The following is a 13,918-nucleotide window of genomic DNA, read 5'->3' as shown; positions in this document are numbered from 1 at the left end:
AATGAGAAGAAGTCTATTTCTATAAGGTGGAAGATGTTGATTTGATCCCCAGTTAAGACCGCGTAAAGCGAAGATTAGAAACTGCTTCTGTACCGATTCAATCCGATCTATATGATTTTTATACCCCGGGGACCAAATACAGGAACAATACTCAAGTATTGGGCGAACCAAAGATGTGTAAAGGGTCTTGGTTAAATAAGGATCATCAAATTCTTTAGCCCATCTTTTAATAAATCCGAGTACACCCGATGCCTTGTTTACAATAGATGAATTTGGACGATTGAATAAAATCCAATCGTGGTGATAAACCAATATTTATTTATTAGAAATATATTAGATTGTAAGTAATAAAAAATAACTTATTCTAAAATCCATATTTGCTTTGTGTAGCGCGACGATTTTGTCGATTAACTGACCACATTGCTTGTAATTCAGCTTCGTTGGCTTTTGCTTTATGTGCCAAATAAGTGATTTGATGTTTTCGTCTTGTACCAGCAGCAGGTTCTTCATCAACTAAAACACCAGTTGGTTGGTAGGCTGTGGACGACGCTAATGCTGTCCGCATCCACTCATCTCGACTCGGCAACACTTCAGAGCTTGATATATCTACTACTTGTATGTTTTCCTCTTTTCTTCTACGCTTTGCACTACTACCAGCCAATGCATGCATTGCTTTCTGATCCAATACGCGGTATTGTTCCTGCTGTTGCTCCGCCAATAATCGCTTATTTTCCATTTCATTAGTTTCTTCAATCTCTTCATTTTTATCAGCAGCTGTTTGAAGATATTGTGTCGTAGCATTAGCCATTCTGGCAGCACGTTGCGCTATCATAGCATTGATTTCATTGATACTAACCTCTGGTAATTTATCTTCAGTGTTTAAAGAGAAAAAGTCACCTTGGCCTTCATCATTATCACTCCCGTCACTATCACTACAAGCGACTAATGATAATTTGGGTTTGCTATTTGTCAAAGCGTTTGGTTTTTTGGTTGATTTCTTTATAACATCAACTCCTTCAGTGTTATGTGCAGGACGACGACTTTTTACAGTGTCAGGTATGAAGCGATTAGCGTTTACAGGTGGTTTTGCATGCTCTTCAGAAACACCAGCATTGGCATTGTTTTGTTTGTTAGTTGCAGTTTTACTAAAGTTTTGCTCAGACTTTGCTTGCGGTAGCATACTCAACAAACTAGACTTTTTTTGCTCTCCCGTTAATGGCTTATTTTTGGCTTTACCGCCTATATCTTTTTCAACATCTTTAAAATCTTTTAGTGATGGTATTGCAATTTTAACAGGACCTTTATTCAAAACCACTGCTGTACGTAGAGTGGGTTTCATCTCTTCAGCGGGCAGTGTTGCTTTCTTATGCAAAAACTCATCGTCCTCCTCTTCTATTACTGTATTCTTTTCCACTATGCGTTTAGGTAATGGCAGTTGTGAAAATGCAGGTGTTACTTCCTCCAAATCATTATCCGGATCTATAACATAAGCTACGTTTTTTGGTTTAGGTAGTGAAAGTCCATGTAGTGGTAATTTATTGTTCGTTTCTACATTTGTAGTTGTAGGTAAAGCTGTAAATTCCGTTGGAGCGTAATCATCATCATCATCGCTTATATAGTCTGATGTAACTTTTCCATTTGTTGTAGCTACCAGTGAAGTTTTCCCCAAATCCTTGCCGTTAGCAATAATATTGTCTTCCTCGTCTTCATCACTGCTGGCTGCATATGCAACTAACGACATTTTTATTAACTATTTTGCCAAAAAAAAAATTGATATTGAAGAGTTTACTAATGTAAAATTTGTTTACACACGAAAACTATTGCAATCAGCTGTTTCGATATGGCATTTACAAAATGTGTTCGCATTCTTCGCCATGAGACAAATCTTCCCCACGTTCCAATGAACACAGATCCAGATCACGATATAAATTCCGCTTCCCAAGGCAGTCGGTTCTATGTACCGGAGCGACTCGGGATTTTTCCCGAACAAGGACTGTCATTTCAGTGTGACCTCATCTAATTTGTTTCGTCCCTCCCACAAATTGTCATCCTCCCAGCAGCTCCTTGCAGCAGGACTGCCCCATATTCTCTTACTCCGGGAAGGCATCGAATCCAATCCGGGTCCGTCTCCTGACCCCGGTCCTGAGAAATGGTTTTGCTGCATCTGCCGGAAAAGAATCTTTTTAGGACGGTCATACTCTGTTCAGTGTGTCTCGTGCAAGGGATAGTTGCTTCGGACAGGTTGTTCTGGGCTTGATCCCAAAACCCGACGTCCACGTAACTTTTATAAATCTTTTGTGGCTCCTTGCTGTTCACGCCCCAGGGCGTCCCGTAGTCTACGCCTAAGCCCCCCCCCCCCCCCACCCCCCCCCTCCCAACCACTACGTTCCAGCAACCCCGCTGCCCAGCAAGCCACAACAAGTACCCGCTGCTGCTCGCGCCCCACGGCGCCAACCACTCATACAGCTGATACCACTCATAACTACTACCTTCGTAGTAGAGTTGGTAGCAATGCTGAGCATCAGCCCCTGCCCCCGTCTTCTCCTCCCTCTTTTCCGGCAGCAATCGTGCAGGTCAGGGAAACAGACTCTTAGTCCCTACCTCCGTTCGCACCGTCTGCCAGCACAGAATATATAGGTTTGCGACATCCGCCCAATGCAGCTCCTGCCTTGGGTGGTGCCACTTTCCTAGATGTTCTGGTCTCCGCGACGGCAACCCCCCGACGGGTTTCATCGCGCCAGGTTGCCAGGTCGCAAACCCAAATCATCCGGGTACCCCAATGCTTGCCCAAGGACGCCCAGTCCCAGGGCCACAACAGCAATTGCGTCCTGGCCTTGCACAACCCAGGCGTAGTCACCCGTCACTTACCCCCAGAGTGAAGGCGTCTCCCCTTATGCACTTCAGAATGCTGCAGTTAAATTGTAATGGACTAACTGGGAGATAGTCGATTTCATGAAGCGGCACAACATCCGCATTGCTGCGATTCAAGATACTAAACTCACAGCAAGATCTGCATTGCAAACCTGCTCTGGGTATAATGTCCACAGGAAAGACCGCGAGAGCGGAAATGGAGGCGGTCTCGCGTTTATCATACACCATTCTATGCAATATTATATATTTGATCCTGGCATCGACCGCAGGGACAATGTCTTAGAACGTCAAGGCCTATCTGTCTGGTCAGGCGATGCAAACCTAGAAATCATCAACATCTACATCCCTCCTGCCACCTGTTTCCCCAGTGGATACCGCCCTAATATCAGGGCCTTACTCACTGGCAACAATCGCATTATCCTAGGCGATTTCAATGCCCATCATGATCTATGGCATTCAAACTTGCGAGCGGACAGTAGGGGTGAGATGTTGGCGGATCAAATAGAAGAAACGACGTTCTGCACAATAAACGGAGACGCCCCCACACGTATGGTAGGAAGCTGTCACAGCTCGCCAGATATCTCAATCGTGAGCGCAGAACTCGTAAACTGCATCAACTGGCAGCCGATGGTAACATTGGCATCCGACCACCTGCCCATACTTATTTCGCTTGAGCGTACCGCCGACTTCATCGTCACTGAAAAACGCACTTTCACAAACTTCAAAAAAGGAAAGTGGGAAGAATATAAATCCTTTACAGACAACCTCTTTACTGCCCTCCCTATCCCGACTGATACCCGCCAAGGGGAGCGTGCCTTCCGTAAGGTCATTGAATCCGCCTCGGCACATTTCATTCCCGCCGGGAGAGTTCCCGAAATCCGGCTCACTTCCCGGCGGAGGCCGCAAACTTAGCGAGAGAACGTGACCTTATAAGACAGCTTGATCCAGGCGACCCCCAAATAAGGGATATAAACCAACGCATCAGATTGCTTGTGGATGAACACAAGCGGGCGAAATGGGAGGAGTACCTAAGAGGTTGTAACCTCTCTACCGGTGTGGGTAAACTTTGGTCCACCGTAAAGTCCCTATCGAATCCGACTAAGCACAAAGACAAAGTTTCCATCGCCTTTGGCGACAAAGTGCTGTCGGACGCGAAAAAATGCGCGAGCGCTTTCTGCCGACAATATATAATGCATCCTACGGTCGACAAAGATAGACGGAGAGCCAATAGACACGCACATAAACACAAATTCAGCGCGTCACCAATCACCATCACCGCTAAAGAGGTTGAGGACGCCATTGGTCGTGCTAAACCATCCAAAGCAGTGGGCCCAGACGGCATAGCCATGCCGATGCTTAAAAGCTTAGGGAAAGAGAGTTTCAAATATTTAGCGCATGTCTTCAACCTCTCTTTCCACCTTTGTCATACCTGAGAAATGGAAAATGGCCAAGGTGGTCCCGCTACTAAAGCCTGGGAAACCAGCTAACATAAGTGAGTCGTATCGTCCGATATCTCTCCTATCGCCAGTGGCAAAGACGATTGAAGCCATTTTGCATTTTCCAAGCAAATTTGCAGCTAGCCCCTCATCAGCATGGCTTCAGAAAACTCCATAGCACTACCACCGCGCTAAATGCCATTAGCACCCAGATAAATTGCGGTTTGAATCAATACCCCACCATAGAACAGTACTCGTAGCGCTAGACCTATCAAAAGCTTTTGATACGGTCAACCATGGCTCGTTACTGCAAGACCTGGAAGGGTCTACCCTTCCCCCATGTCTTAAAAGGTGGACCGCAAATTATCTGGGTGGTCGGCAGGCATCGGTGCAATTCAGAAACGAAACATCAAAACCAAGGAGAATTAAACAAGGGGTGCCACAGGGTGGTGTCCTATCCACACTTTTATTTAATTTCTACATATCTAAGCTACCTTCACCACCGGAAGGAAACACAATTGTTTCCTACGCCGATGACTGCACAATAATGGCCACAGGCACAGGCCCAAAGATCGATGCGCTATGCAATAAAATAAACGGCTACCTCCCTGATCTCTCCAGTTTTTTCGCCTCGCGAAACCTGGCGTTATCACCGACTAAGTCTTCCGCGACCTTATTTACCACATGAACGTCCCAAATGTCGACCATTTTGAACATCCACGTCGATGGCACTACGCTACCGACTGTCCTACACCCCAAAATCTTGGGTGTGACGTTTGATCAGGATCTACATTTTGGTGAGCACGCAGCCGCAATTGTTCCGAGAATTCAGAGCCGTAAAAAAATCCTCAAATCCTTCGCTGGCAGTACTTGGGGAAATGATAAAGAAACGCTCATGACTACATACAAAGCAATTAGCCAGCCGATTACGTGCTACGCGTCACCCATATGGTCGCCAAGCCTAAAAATCACCCACTGGAAGAAACTACAGGCCTGCCAAAATACTGCTCTCAGAATCGCCACGGGCTGTCTTCTTATGTCCCCAGAACACCATCTGCATAATGAGGCGAGAAAACTCCCCATCAGGGAGAGAAATGAGATGCTGACCAAACAGTTCCTGTTGAATACCCAGAAACCTGGGCATACCAACAGACATCTGATTGATGAACCAGCACCGCCTAGGGGCTTAAGGAGTCATCTCCGTAAACATTTTGAGGAAATACGGCACCTGAGAACCCAGCCAACAGGCGTCGGACCTTTATGTCGGGAATTGCCCGGTGAATCCAGTACTTAACGAAAATTATCCAAAACTCGCGGAAGAGGAACGCATACTCCCCAGGGAAACGCGTGTCACTCTTGCTCAACTTCGTTCTGGATACTGTAACAGGTTAAACTCTTATCTATCCAGAATCAACCCCGACATACAAAATGTATGCCCCGCTTGCAATGTGTCCCCACATGACACCATCTCTTTAATTGTAATGTGGAACCAACGCCTCTAACACCCCTTTCCTTATGGTCCACCCCTGTTTAAACGGCAAGTTTCCTTGGACTCCCGTTAGAGGATATTGATGACAATTTGTGATCGGTCGCGGCTATTAGGTGGGGCGAGCATTGCTACAACAACAACAACGATATAAATTCAACATGCAAATGTAACAACAAATTTATTTACGTAGAGATGGCGGAACGATACAAGGTGGCAGCATCGGACCGCTGATTATACGTGTTTTTATTTGATTTGATACATCAACTTCCGACGCAGTACGATTTCGACATTTGTCCATCGATTTTACAAAAACAAAGTACAAAGAATTTTTATTTGTTTGTAGGTATGTCACCATGCTGCCACCTTGTATCGTTCCGCCATGCACGTAGATCACCATTGTTGTGTTCCAATGAATCGTGATCCAGATACGGATAGAAATTTAACATACAAATTCAGCAAATTGATCCATATTAGGGCCGTTCCATTGGTTTATCGAGCTCTGGCTCAAATCTCATTGGAACGATCTGGATCAACTTTATGAGAACTGGTAGCACTAATATAAAACATCTGTTTTGTTGAAAATAAGAAGAAACGTACACAAAATTTTAAGATACTGATAGAATTATTAACATTTAAATAGTTTCGCACGTAAACAAACTATTTATTTTCCTTACATCATCTTCAAGTTGTTACTCTTTCAGTGTTTTTGCTTTTAAATATGGCGTATTCTTTTATGTATACACAAATGTACACATATTTAGTTCAGTGCTACAATGGCTCAACTATATGGTTGGCTCATCTCACCAGCTGATTTTATTTTTTTCATTTCACTGTAGTAGAAATTGTCAGAAGGAGATGGCAAACTTAAAATGAAACCAACGAATTTACAACATTTTCTTACTACATACAATTGCTGCTAAGTTTTATGATTTCATTCCATTCCATTCGTCTAACAGCAACACTCTGATTTTGGCAATGTGAACAAATGTATGTTGTTGCTGTAGAGATGAGCCAACCATATAGTTGAGCCATGAGTGCTACCAACTCAAAAGTGGTTAGCTGTCAAAAAATCTACTACAGAAAACGAAACGAACAGAACTGCTATACGGATCAGAAATTGACCCAGATAATTATCAGGATCACAACGTTGTTGTTGCATTTGCATGTTAAATTTCTATCCGTATCTCGCTCAAGTCTCAATGGATATATATATGGATAAAAAGCTCCATTCCGAAGGTTGCCAGATGGTAGCCATATGGTAGCTCCGAGCGTGGTGAGTACAGGAAAGGGATGGATATAGGTTATAATGGTTGCGGTTGAGATTAAGGATGACAATGGGAAAACGGCACAAGGAAACGGTGTATCTACTGGGGTGTTATCTATATAAGGGGGTGTGACTGTAGAAAAGGGCTCAGTCCAAAAGTACATTGTACCAGTTCGCCTGTGCTGCGCGGTTCGTTGTGGTATAAAATAAATATTTAAAGTTAAATTTAAAAGTAGTTCCCTGTGCGCGGAGAGTGTTAGATCGAATTTTTCGAGTTCAAAATTGTTTTTAAAAAAAAAAAAGCTTGTTTTTATATAAGGCTTTTGGCCTTAAAACATATAGCGGGTCCGCCGGTAAACTAATTTAACCCAACTGCTGCATATGGATGTGGAATAAATTTTTATGGGTAAGTGTTATATTCCGAAATTTTTTTTGTGTAAAGATTTTTTTTGTGTAAAGATTTTTTTTCGTTAATGCCTTTTTTTTGCGCCATTTTGGGGTTCACGCAACCCCATTGTCGACTTCGGTCATAAAATTTTCCAGGTTTTAATCCCCCCTTTTGTAAAGTTTAATTATCTTCTTTTTTGAAATAATTATCCTTTTTTTTGTTGTATAAATTTTCTTCAGAAATTTTAATTGTGTCGGAAAAATTTAACCGCATTTTTTTTGTCTTTCTGGGTTCATATCCCTAGTTAAAAGCTAAATATATTTTTCAATAAAAGTAATTCTCATAATATTGAGCACGTATTTTTTTTTTTTTGTACGATGGTAGTTTTCGCTATTTTGTTAGTGTCAGAAACACCCTAATAAAAACGCGTGAACGTCAAAATTGACGTGAAATACCTCCATTAGCCCATTTAAGTCGAGCTGAATGGTATTTTTCTATTCCTCTAGTGTGAATGCCATCTGGTCACCGCGGATGACGAAAGCTCCAACAGCGCCAGGGAAATTATTCATTACATTTTACCGGACATTTATACTTTCCATATATGCATTTAAACTGGTCACCTATACCAATCACCTATATTTGATAACAAAATATCCCCATATGTTATCTGGTTCCGGCAGTCGAGACTGCAAGCAATATATACCTTTAACAACAACAACAATTCGAGATCGACGAGGAGCGGAAGTAATAGGCGGAAGGCGTTTGCATGGATAATAATAGTCTAGTTTAGGTGTTTTTATATGTATATTTTCTTCCTGTATTTAGTAAATTTCATGTAAATTTGAACCTTGCAAAAAGTAACAGCACCTATAGGGCACCCCAAACGGAGCATTTTAAGGAAATACGTTTCTTTTTGGTATCGTGCAGTGGCCAATAAACCCTGCAACAAACCCCTGAACTCCCTTGAGAGCGCTCTTGTAGGTAGGCATTAGGGTGGTTGTTCGGATAATGTTGAAGTGGCTCCGATTGAGCACATAAGCGTTTGGATGAACTTTGGTGACCAAGTAGGCCGTGAACAAATTGCCAATCTGTGATTGGAAAACATGTGTAGGGATATATCCCATGATGGAAATTGTTATAACATAAAACTATTCTTGTTTGAATGAATTATATACATGCTAATGAATAATATTTTCTTTTTGGCCAAAATTCGAGAATAAACCAAAAACTGATTTTTTTGTAATATTGTATTTTTAATAATTCCGTTACATGTACGTATTTCTTATTTTTTGGTACAGTGTCGTAAATCGAACATTTTTCAGAATATATACATATATACCGTTTTAAGTTTTGAAAGCACGTATGTGAATCCATATATATATTGTAACGAATTTGCTGCAAATCCTCTTATTTGCAACCCTCTGCTAAGTTCGTATCGCTAAACTGTTGAATAAATAACTCCAATATTGAATACTGGAAAAATGGCCTTTATTAAAGTACTTCACAATAACACTTATACTTTGCTACTCGCTGGCTTAATAACCAAACTGATTGATAACTCAAATTAAACTCTACTATTGGCCGCCAGATCGTGTGCTTAATCAATAACTCATTGATTGCTCAACTCAAACTGAATTACTTCTTACTCGCCTGCACCGCTTTTATAGTTTACGCTGCATACTTCTAGGCTCTTCGATTTCCAGAAGTTACAGAAGGCTACAAAATCGCCAGCCACAACTACGTGCACAAATTATTGCCCTCTCTTGTGACCACTGAGATAAGATATATGCATGTGTTTGTGCATTGCCGCTCCGCTGCTCGTATACGTACATATGTGTAGACGAAATTATTTATTCGTTTATGTAAACACATAAAGATTGAATTATTGATGTGAATGTTTGTAGTTTACAGTCTCTCGCGCGCACATAGCCGTATAAGTAAATGCATCTGTGTGTGACATCTCTCTGGGCTGCCTTATATATGTGTATACTTGATTTAATTATTAACGTAAATACTGCTTGGCATGGCCTTAGTGATGGGATAATTTAGTGATGCTAATATCCGTGACACTGCCCTCCACCTAAGTCTGATCGTCCCGATCAGACAAATCTCTCGATCTAAACGCTGCTAGCATCGCCAAATGTACCACTCTTCTACTCCGTGGTTTCTCAATGCTTTGTATGCGGTAGATGGTATTACTGATCTTCTTCACAACCTTGTACGGGCCTTCCCAACTGCACCGAAATTTGGATGGAACACCTTTCCGCCGGTGAGGTTTGTATAACAGTACCAAATCTCCCGCCAAGAAACCTTTCGAATTATTGTTCTCATGGTACCTGTGTTTCATCGTACCACTCAATACCCTGGTTCGTTCCTTCACACTCTGTTGTTTGGCCAATGAATCACTTCGTAGAGCTTGCGCTGTACGAATTTTTTTTGCATAATCGGTATCGTTCCCACATTTTACAACAGTAGTGCGCTCCGGCTTGAAACTGCCCTCGCATTCTTTCTCGGAAATTCGTTGCTTCGTTTTCCTGCGTCTTTTAGGTTTTGTCAATGCCAGTGTTTCTCTCGCAGGTACTTTTGATTTTGATTTATTTGGCCCATTCGTTTCATCAACCTTTACCTTTGACTTTCGTGGCCTTTGTCGACTTTCCTCCACCAGTACTCTATTACTGCTGAAACCTTTTTCCAAACTGAAGTTAATTGGCACATCCTGGTTCTTATAATGCATCGCCCTTCTCCGCATATCGATCTTGATGTCATGGTCAACCAAGAAATCCACTCCCAATATAACTTCATCGACAATCTCCGCCACAACGAATTTGTGTAAAACCATGACCTTCCCAATTAAGACTTCACATATTACTTCTCCCTGGACTTGATTATACTCGCCAGTGACCGTACGCAACCTTGCTCCAGGTAACCGCTTTACTTTCCTGTTAACCAAATCAGATCGGATCAAGGAATGAGATGCGCCCGTATCTACAGTCAGTACACGCTCCTTGCCATCCACATTCCCTCTGACGGTGACTGCTTGATTTCCTTCCAATTTGCGACACAGATATCACAGGACATTCAATAGCCCGGTCTAGCTCTCTACCTCTTACTCGCTCTTGCACATCTCCTCCAGCTTTGCGTTTATGGCCACCCACATTGTTGGAACTATTTGGACCAAGATCGCAATGACGTGCAATGTGACCTGGGTTGCCGCACTTGAGACATTTAATAACTCCGGCATTCTTCTGTTGAGATCCCTTCAGTGCTTCCAAAATTGTTTCTACCCACTCTGGCCTTTCTACTTCCACACGGCGTGCTTTGAAAACTGGCTTACACAGAAGCGACGCTGTTTCCTGAATCAGAGCTTGTGACACCGTTTCTGCGAATGTTGGCTTTGGGTTTGCGTATGTAGCTCGCTTTGTTTCGACGTCCCGTATGCCATTTATAAAGCTCTGAATCTTTACCCTTTCAGTGTATTCCACGGGTGCATCAGCATTTGCAAGATGAGCCAATCTTTCAATGTCCGAAGCAAACTCCTGCAAAGTCTCGTTAGCTTTTTGGTAGCGGTTTTGCAACTCAATTTGGAATATCTGTTTTCTATGCTCGCTTCCATAACGTCGTTCTACAGCAGCCATCAATGCGTCATAACTGTTCCGTTCGTACTCTGGAATAGTCTGTAAGATTTCGGCAGCTGGTCCTTTCAATGCTACGAAGAGCGCGGCAACTTTATCTTCCACATTCCAGTTGTTCACTGCTGCGGTCTTCTCAAACTGTAGCTTAAAGACCTGAAAAGGAACAGAACCGTCAAAGGATGGTGTTTTTACCTTTGGATTACTCGCTGAAACTGCTGGATGATTTAATTGTAACTGCTCCATACGACCCTTCAAATCATCGACTTCTGCCTGAAATTGAGCGATTTTTGCATCCTGCGCTTCCAGCTTTGATGTTACCCTTGCTTCCTGTGCTTCTAACTGTGAAGACATTTGTGCCACCTGTAATGATAAGCGCTCTTCTTGTTCTTCCATCTTTGATGTTATGCGTGTCTCCTGCGATTCCAGTTGGGATGCCATATATGTCTTCTGTTCTTCCAATTGCGTTTCCATCTTGGATGTTATACGGTTCTCCTGGGATTCTAGTTGAGATGCCAGTTGAGATGTTATATCTGTCTTTTGCGATTCCAGTTGAGAAGCCACTGTCGATGTTTGAGCAGATATTGCAGCCAAAATCATGTTCAAGTCTGTGCTCGTAACTGTCTGCGATGTTTCGTTTTTCTCTTAAATTTTTGTTACTTCCTCGCCATCAAGATGAAAGTCATACTCTTCCACATCAATTCCTTCCGCTTCCATTGCCTCTCGTAGCCGTGCCTGAAGTTCAAGTTTAACGCCGCTTGTATTCAATCCACGGCTCTCCAACTCCTTCTTTAGTTGCTGGATCTTCAATTCACTGAACTTTGCCATGTCCTTGTTGTCCTCCGGAATTTATTCAACAATTCCTCTTCTGACACCAATTGTAACGAATTTGCTGCAAATCCTCTTATTTGCAACCCTCTGCTAAGTTCGTATCGCTAAACTGTTGAATAAATAACTCCAATATTGAATACTGGAAAAATGGCCTTTATTAAAGTACTTCACAATAACACTTATACTTTGCTACTCGCTGGCTTAATAACCAAACTGATTGATAACTCAAATTAAACTCTACTATTGGCCGCCAGATCGTGTGCTTAATCAATAACTCATTGATTGCTCAACTCAAACTGAATTACTTCTTACTCGCCTGCACCGCTTTTATAGTTTACGCTGCATACTTCTAGGCTCTTCGATTTCCAGAAGTTACAGAAGGCTACAAAATCGCCAGCCACAACTACGTGCACAAATTATTGCCCTCTCTTGTGACCACTGAGATAAGATATATGCATGTGTTTGTGCATTGCCGCTCCGCTGCTCGTATACGTACATATGTGTAGACGCAATTATTTATTCGTTTATGTAAACACATAAAGATTGAATTATTGATGTGAATGTTTGTAGTTTACAGTCTCTCGCGCGCACATAGCCGTATAAGTAAATGCATCTGTGTGTGACATCTCTCTGGGCTGCCTTATATATGTGTATACTTGATTTAATTATTAACGTAAATACTGCTTGGCATGGCCTTAGCATCGCCTTAGTGATGGGATAATTTAGTGATGCTAATATCCGTGACAATATCTAATCTAATATATATATATTATAAATGGGAAAGTTTGGATGTTTGGATGTTTGTATGTTTGGATGTTTGGATGTTTGTCCAGACGTTTGTCTTTGTGACTCAATAACGCAAGACCGGCTGGACCGATTTGGATGAAATTTTGCACACATATAGCCAATAGTCTAGAAGGATTTACTACCTATATATTTTTCAAAAGGGGCGTGGTCCCCGCCCCCTTGGAACAGTTATAATTTAATTATTATATTTTTTCGTCTTTGCGACTGAATCACGCCAGAATGGCTACACGGATTTTGATGAAATTTGGGACACAGACAGTAGTCTACTAGCGAATTTTTTTTCGAACATGGAAAGAGGGATGGGTGTCCCACGACCCCTTCGAGCAATTACTTTTTAATAATTTTTACACATTATAACTTTACGTATACTGGCCTTCACCAATATCACAGACTCAAGGGGTCAAATAAGTCGAGGACTTACAAAGTAAGCAGCGAAACAGTCCGCCCCCCCCCCCCCCCTTTATCTCCCCTCTGGTGTAAAATCTATAAATTGTTATAACTCAATATAAATTTTCTCCTAAAACAATAGTTTTTGGTATCTGGCACATATAGATCGAGATCTAGACAATTTTGGAGGAACGATCAGTAGTCCTCTCCTTCTACACCCGCCATCCGCCCTACTTCAATTGTTTTTATTAGCACGCTTTTATTAGCTTTACCTGTATGTTTCTATGTAACTTTTCATTCGCTCCAATGCGCCTGCTGCCTTATTAATATGGTTTTATAATTAGCTTCACCTTATTTGTATTCCCGTAAGGGTCATATCGAGGCCCTTCTGGGATAATTTCTGGATGGTTTTCGGGATCGGTCCGGGATCCCGCCGGGGTAATTTCGGGACTTTTTCGAGACTATTTCGGGATCATTTTGGGACCCTTCCGGGATCATTTCTGTATAGTTTTCGGGATCCGTCCGGGATCCCGTCGGGGTTATTTTGAGACATTTTCGGGACTATTCCGGAATCATTTCGGGACTATTTCGCGATCATTTGGGGACCTTCCGGCATCATTTCTGGATGGTTTTCGGGATCCGTCCGGGATCCCGTCGGAGTACTTTCGGGATCATTTGCGTACCTTCGAGAGATAAATTCTTGATGGTTTCCGGGATCATTACGGGACTTTTTCGGGGTTATTTTGAGTCCCTTTAGGCATCATTTCTGGATGGTCTTCGGGATTCGTCCGGCATCCCGTCGAGGTCATTTCGGGA

The 13,918-nt window shown here is 42.4% G+C and overlaps 1 protein-coding gene across 1 annotated transcript; it reads right to left on the bottom strand.

Annotated features, from left to right (window-relative positions):
* Positions 1–295: 295 nt before the first annotated feature.
* On the bottom strand, positions 296–1,983 carry LOC137253840 (proline-rich protein PRCC). The gene has a single exon (XM_067791366.1). It carries the CDS (start codon positions 1,739–1,741, stop codon positions 365–367), a length of 1,377 nt encoding a protein of 458 aa, XP_067647467.1. The 5' UTR covers positions 1,742–1,983; the 3' UTR covers positions 296–364.
* Positions 1,984–13,918: the final 11,935 nt, after the last annotated feature.

Source organism: Eurosta solidaginis, chromosome 5, assembly GCF_040869045.1.
Source record: "Eurosta solidaginis isolate ZX-2024a chromosome 5, ASM4086904v1, whole genome shotgun sequence".
Lineage (NCBI taxonomy): Eukaryota > Metazoa > Arthropoda > Insecta > Diptera > Tephritidae > Eurosta > Eurosta solidaginis.
This window is presented reverse-complemented; position numbering and strand designations above follow the sequence as displayed.